Source organism: Ictalurus punctatus, chromosome 17 (assembly GCF_001660625.3).
Source record: "Ictalurus punctatus breed USDA103 chromosome 17, Coco_2.0, whole genome shotgun sequence".
Lineage (NCBI taxonomy): Eukaryota > Metazoa > Chordata > Actinopteri > Siluriformes > Ictaluridae > Ictalurus > Ictalurus punctatus.
In genome coordinates this window covers 16,340,071-16,347,557 of record NC_030432.2, presented here as the reverse complement: position 1 = coordinate 16,347,557, position 7,487 = coordinate 16,340,071, and the positions used below count along the sequence as shown (strand labels likewise).

General features: G+C 39.9%; 1 protein-coding gene across 1 annotated transcript in view; it reads left to right on the top strand.

Annotated features, from left to right (window-relative positions):
- Positions 1-235: 235 nt before the first annotated feature.
- egln2 (egl-9 family hypoxia-inducible factor 2) overlaps positions 236-7,487 on the top strand; it is a 29,717-nt gene continuing 22,465 nt past the window's right edge. The window contains exons 1-2 of the mRNA XM_017491121.3: positions 236-469; positions 1,147-2,379. Coding sequence (XP_017346610.1) covers positions 1,294-2,379 — 1,086 coding nt within the window. The 5' untranslated portion in view covers positions 236-469; positions 1,147-1,293. The remainder of the gene's footprint in view (positions 470-1,146; positions 2,380-7,487) is intronic.

Below are 7,487 nucleotides of genomic sequence, written 5' to 3'. Positions count from 1 at the left end.
TGGAAAAAGTTCTGACACCAGAGCCACTGTAACTACATTTATGGCCAAGAACATTTCTCCCCTTCTGCACGTAGTGTTTAATAGTTAGGTTTATTCTATCATTTAAGTTTGTTGATTTATTCTAAGAACCGTCGATGAAGATGCATTTGTTGTTGTCGCGCGGGGCCCGTGTCACGTGATCTGTGCGCACGTGTGAGCTGCAGAGGCGCTGATGGAGAGTGAAAGAGGGCGGGGCCGAGCGAGAGACACACACAGGCTCTATCTTTAACGATTCATTACTCGTTGTATACGTGCACTATAAAGGGCGTGAAAGAATTCACTTTACACCACAAGTGGTGACCCTCGTAGTCAGAAAAAAAGGGGAAAAAAAACAGAAAGCAGTGAATAAATACCCGTGCACTGTCTGTAGTGCCCTATCTAGTGTCATAGCCGGCTGCGTGGTCATTTATACAGCAGTGCGTGTGTGGGGGTAAGTGGATCTATTTGTGTTCGATTCAAACGCTAGTACAGCTTCAAAATATGACAGGTCCTTGTTATATGTAGCTTAGATAATACACGTTACCTATCCCAAATAATCGTACTTGAAGTAATACTTCGTGTCTGCTGTAAATGCGATTTGGTGTGTGTGTGTCAGTTCTAAAGCTGTTTCTGGTCAGCATTTGAGATTATATCATGGGCAGCGTGAATACAGTAAAACCTGCTTTATAGCTATCTGTATATGTTTACTGTAAACGTGCATGTGTTCAGATCACACTGAGCGCGTGCGTGGGTTTGGTGTTAGTCACTGTCTCTCTCTCTCTCTCTCTCTCTCTCTCTCTCTCTCTCTGTGTGTGTGTGTGTGTGTGTGTGTGTGTGTGTGTGTGTGTTATAATGATTAGTTATTTATTTGTGCTGCCAGGACTATAACCATGTAACTAAGACAAAGAGTCGTTATGCACATTAGATGCATGAAGTTTTGTAGAGAATATTATCATTAGCCCGACTCACACACCTGCAGATGCATGAGAATGAAGGTGGAAGTAAATTAGCTACGATTGCACGAGCGTTTTTACGGTGTTAATCTAAACACAATCTCATTTCCACTCGTCTATACGAATACCGATCTAAGGGCGATAAACTGAAGCAGTCCTGTGTTTCCTCCTCCAGCGCGTGAGAAGTTTCTGGCCGCGGTCCCGTGGCTCCGTGCTAACAGCGCCGCCAGTTGTGCAACGCGCGGCTATGTGCACCGAGCACTGGGTAGAAAATGAGGATCGGACGTGAGCTACGTGCGCATCCGGGAGCAGACGAAATGAAATGGAGAGCTCGGACAGTAGGGACTTTGTAAAAGAAAGCTCTTCGTCTCACGATCCCGATAGCGTTTGTGCCGAGCGGAAGGAAGCGGCCCGAGGCGGCTCTGCGACAGCGAGCATGGGCCTGACCACTTACTGCAGCCCGTCCGCGCCGGACGAGCTCCTGGGGGGTTTAACGCCCAATTCCGGAGTCTCAGCTCTGCAGCAAGAGCCGAAAACCAACGGCGAGGCAGTATCATCACTTGCAGCTCTATCTGGGAATTGCAACGGATTTCCTTTACAAGCAGATTCCTGTAGGCAGAAGAATGGACCGAGCGAGACGCCCTGCGGCCCGAGCGTCTGCACCCTGCGGCCAGCAGACAACTGCACCCTCCACGTGAAGCGAGCAAACGGAGATCTGAAATGCAGAAGTCAGCGGTTGAAAGATGCTGAGATTATCTCTGGGGATTTAGATGCAGCCCGAGCAGATTTAGGGTCACCAAAGCACTTCGAGGACCTCTGCCCGCCTCTTGACTGCAAAAAGAGGCGGCTAGAAAATGACTCGAAAACAGAAAATGTGAAAAGCACACCGTCCACAGGCCCTTTTCCGGGCAACAGCCAGCATCCGAATCACTGTAGCAGCTCGCACGGTATGTCCCCTCCTGGACGAGGCCACCAGAACGGGCGCAGTGTGGTGACCCTGAACCCAGTACCAAGCGGCGTGATGACTGCAGGTGTGCCCTCCGTCCCGCCGGCGGGTGGAGTTGAAAACAGCTGGTCCATGGAAAGTATTGCCCAGCTTTACATAGTGCCTTGTATGAAATACTATGGCATCTGTGTTAAAGATAACTTCCTTGGGGCACAACTGGGTGACCGGGTGCTAAAGGAGGTGGAGACGCTGAATCAGAGTGGGAAGTTTCGTGGAGGACAGCTGGTTAGCCAGAGGAACATCCCATCTAAGAACATCCGTGGAGATCAGATAGCCTGGGTGGAGGGTGGAGAACCTGGCTGTGAAGCTATCGGCATGCTCATGGCTCATGTCGACGAAGCCATAATGCACAGTTCAGCAAAAGGACAGCTTGGGCAATATGTTATTAATGGCCGTACCAAGGTAAGATATGCCTGTATGTGTACAAATAAACCACTTTGGTATAAAGTGGGAGGGAAGACAGCTGGATTCACATGGTGTGTGCATTTACACCTAGGTTGTTTGAAGGGATACTCAACCGGTTTTCAACCTTTTCTATCCATTACATCTATAGCATGTTTGATTATCACAGACAAAAAAAAAAAAAATTTACACATTATCCCTGAGTTGAGAGAAGACCAGAAATCCTGTTTATTCAAAACTCACTGATAATGGAAGCCCAAGGGTAGTTGTTGAATTTTGTCATAAATTGATCAAGATATGTGACTATATAATGGGGAGAAAAAAGCAACAAAAAACAAACAAACACCTAAATTGTTTACATTCTAATAATAAAGGTCTGAGGATGAAACAGCCATAAGAAAATGTCTTACTGAAGATGTCATGTAGTTTTATCTATATTTCTACTATTGGAGCAATGCAGTATAGAGAGATTCTAATTACTTGCAGTAAGGTTTGTGGTATTAAAACTGAGTCACTTGTCTATTTTAATTTGTCGACTATGATGGTAAAATGATATGATGGTGGACTATGATGGTTTCCTCTGAAAAAGAATCCCATCTCTGAATGAACAAATTGCACACATTTATTGAAAAAGCCCTCAAACGTGCTCTTAGATGTCCATTTTAAGTGAGTTGGGAATGGACATTTATAGCCTGTAGTAATCACACGTCCTACGTATGCAGTAGATGGCCGTAAGGTTGGAAAAATGCTGGAATATTCCTTCAGTGAGGATAAAACTATATTGAAAACCGATCATAGCATTTCACAGTAAAACAAGCTGTAACTGGAGAGATCATGCGGATAAATGTCATGCTTACATACATGTGTTTGTGTAAAAAGGCGTCATTAAATGTGCTGATCTTACAAAATCTTGTCAATTGTGCATGCACTACATGTTGGTGCTCCGATCAAGGCCTAGTTCCTCAGAGTCTCAAAGCACAGATATTATAGTATAGCAGTAATATGTTCGATGCAGCAGCAGAACTACCACACCGATGGGGCCCTCTGCCTGTACTGCAGTACATGCAAACCTGGTGTTAACCTTGTGATTTTATATTTTAAATGAATAGACAAACTAAACAAAATGGACCCACTTCATGGTTATCAAGTTTTACTCTTCATTTATAAATAAAGGCCCTTTCAAACTAACACACACATCAAAGATAGATCGCATAACTTGTCATTTGAATGGAAACGATACTTGCTTGTAGTTTTGTAGAGAATATTTAAAATTTGGAAATAGGTCTTGTATGATGTCTAATGTCAATCATCTGATTTTCACCCTGAGGGAACAACACTATCTAGCATTGGAATGACGAGCTGATGAGCTATTATAGGTTTTAGCTAGCACTAATTCTATCTAATAATATCGTATTGCGTTAATTTGATAAGGTTGTGCTTTTAAAAGCTGTGGAAATTCCCCCAACCCACCAAATAATTAGTGCAGCAACTGCTAATGTTATTATTCTATTTATTGAACCATAAATCTACAAAATATCTTGAGCATGTAGTCACTACTTTGTAGTGTGTTTACTCAAAGAAAGCCAACTTAGCTAGGAACCTCAGCTAGGTAAGTAGTTATGTTAGCTTGCAAATTTTATCTATTTCGTCAGCTATGTTTGCTTGTGAGTTTAGACTGTTTTTTTGAACATTGTTCAGTTAGGCAAATAAGGTGACTCGGTCATGTAAGTCACTTTACACTACAGGGTGTCTTTAAAGTCAGTAACCAATGAGAAAAAAACTACATATTTAATTTATATTCTATTTATATTTATTAATTATAGTAATTATCATTTATAACATGATCTTATAGCAGCAAAAAAAATTTATACCATTTTTTTTTGGTTTATTTAAAATAAAATACACAAACTGAGTGTTATACATATAAGCTAGTTACACACATACAGTACTGTGCAAAAGTTTTAGGCACCCCTTTTTTTTTAGTACAAACTTTGTTATAGATTTTTACTTTATTATTTTATGACTTCTACATTATCGAGTCAGTACAAAAACATTTTAGAGTCCCAAACATTAGTTTTCCAGCACAAAATTAAATGTTACAGAAAAATGTAACATCTGTATGTCAGTAAAGAAAGCAGTATATAATATAAGAGACACTTTTCAGATAAAAAAAAAAACATAATAAAGGCTCCTGGGTTTTGCTGCAAAAATAAGAAGCAAGTGCGACAGTCAAAGTCTCCAGAAGAACTGTGTCTGGTTCTGCAAGATGCTCAATACAACTTACAGCCCATTTCCTTATAAAACTGCACTAATTGTATCAGAGAATACCATTTTTATTTAAATTTTTTTGTCACAACAAATATTGACTTTGTTTCATATACTACTGTTTACTGCTCTTTACTGTATTGTTTTTTTTTGTGTGATTTTTTAAAAAAATGTAGAAACATTTAATTTCATTATTTTGAAGACATCTTTGCTCTACAGCATTTCTTTGCATGTGCCTAAAATTTTTGCACAGTACTGTGTGTATATAAATAGTATTTATGCATAATATTTGTGGATGCACAAAAAAAAAGCACTGATAATTAAACTACAGTCCTAAATTAATAACAAAATCTCATTTTCTCTGCACCTTACGGTTTCTGTTCCTCACTGCCATTAGGCAAATTGTTTTACTTTACTTTGTTCATACCATTTTAATTAGACGTCAGAGATCTTACTTGTGCTACACTGTTTATCACTGCGTCTCCATTGCGAGTGAGGAGTGGCACAGCCTTGTTACAAATAGATTGCTCCTGTTATAATAAACGACAGAATTGACACTGCAAGCACACAAACACAGCATATAATGACAATAAACTTGAATTAAACTGAACCTTTTAAGGAACTCACACCAGTTTCCCCAACCCCTTGCACACAGTGGAGCTTTTGGATATAAACATAAGTTTGTGCTCGTGCATCACTGTCGTGCTTCCGTGCTACACAAACTCCACTTTCCAAGATTTGCAGGTTACAATCTTCTTCGCCGCATTAAATATAAAATGCTACTATGCTTTAGGGTCGTACACTTTTTTCCGCTGTCACTTGACGATTACGCCTCCGTGTGATGGTGACCTGAGGTTATGTTGGGCATAAAAGGTAACGTTGACGTAAACTCAACAAATGAATTTTCGTTAATTCTGCTAACGCTAGCTGAGTTGCATTACGTATGTTTTACGCCACATGCCATCGACTTGGAAAGGGCTTACACTTCTGGTCAGTAAAAAGAACGCTTGTGCTCCATTTGAGACGATACTACCCTTCTGAACTTCATACACTAGACTGTAGAGTGCATAGTGTAAGTGCATAGTGTATAGTACATCATTATGGACTAGGGTGACCAGATGTAAACAGACCAAATGTGGGACATGTAGTAAGTTTGTGTGGCACAATGTGGGATATATTTCCGACATTCGAAGGCCTACCATTTTGATGCCTATCTAAATGAGTAAGAAACGTGTACACGGCCCATTTATATTTATTTATATTTATATCTCTTATATCAAACAATGCAACAAAGAGAAACATTACTGCATAAAAAAATTTATGGAAAAAAAAAAAGAATTTCTATGGCTTGTCCTGACGTGTGTCCAGTTGGAGTGAAAGCTGACAGTCCTTTGATGCAAGTATAGGTCTCTGCAGAACATAAATGGGCGTTTCCCAATCAGTGTTCAGTCTTCAGACCGGCTAGACACTGCTCAGCCATTCAAATTGGATGATCCAATCAACTACGTTTATGAATAGGGTTAACGGTGTGAATTATTTTAACAACTCAAGTAAAGCGGTTGAAAACGCCTATCCTGGTTTGAAAACACCCAATAATTGGAAAACGCCTTTTTTTGTTCTGCGGAGACACCATACTTCTTTGATGACAGGCGTCAATACTTTCTTCACAATCATTGGATTAATGTCAGATCTGGCCAACGCCCCTGGGAACGATTGCTTCGAGAGCAATGCAACTGATGTTTTCTGTCTATTCCAGTTTATAATATACTGAAATATTATCGTAGAAACATGAGAAAAAAATAACTAAAACCTTAGTGTAACACTTTCCCAGCTTCGGGTAGGGAATGAGGAAGCTGGAGGCAGGCTTGGAACAACTCAAAAGGCTCTAGCGCTATTCTTTATCTTTCACTTTCACTTTTCAGCAGTTTTATTTTATAGACACACGCATGTACACATGGCTCTGTGCTGGTTGACTCTTTCTGTCTTTCGAGGAGCCCGACTTTCTATTCTTGCCTCCGTTCACTGCAACACAGAACATTCAACACAAAGCGGGATGTCTGCTCACCATATTTGGGGCACAACTTATCTGGGTCTGTACTCTCTGCCATTTTTCGGATGCATGTTTTCGGAAAAGAAATCCAACAGACTAACCAATCAATAATAAGATTCGATGACAACGTCGATTAGTTGTTGCACCTCTACATGCTCTATGCATTTTCTCAGCTGCCGTATCATGTTTTTGCAGATTTTGGTCAAGATATTCTGATCAGCATATTTGCTGATCAGCATTATATATTGCTATTCCCATTGGTTCCTGACTGACTGTATATAATGGATAAAGGAGTTTTTTTTATGTTTTGTTTTGAAATAAAAATTTCGTTATGATTTGAAAAATGAGATGTTCCGTTCCAAAACATATTTGCTTCTGTCGTGTAATTTACAGAAAATACTTGCCAAAATCTGTGAAATGAATGCAAGTCTGTGCTCACTTATAGTGCCTTTCTACAGTTGTGACCAGTTGATTGATCGCACAGACGTCCTGATTAATGTCCATGGCTTAAAAGTAATTTTTCTAGCACATTTAAGAGGCCAGACAATCAAATGATTAAAGCAGTGATTTAATGTTTCTGTTTAGCTATGATCCAACTAAAATCCACCTTCATTCTAGTCAGTACAAATCATGAATAGTGTAGAAAGTAATTTGAGATTCAGCTTCAGTAAATGTACAAGTATGTTTTTGAAATGTATTTTATTTTTTAAAATGTTACCTAGTTAGGATTGCGCTCAAACTTCACTAAATATTAAAATACTGCTGCACTTGACTGTGTTTGGGAACATGTGCA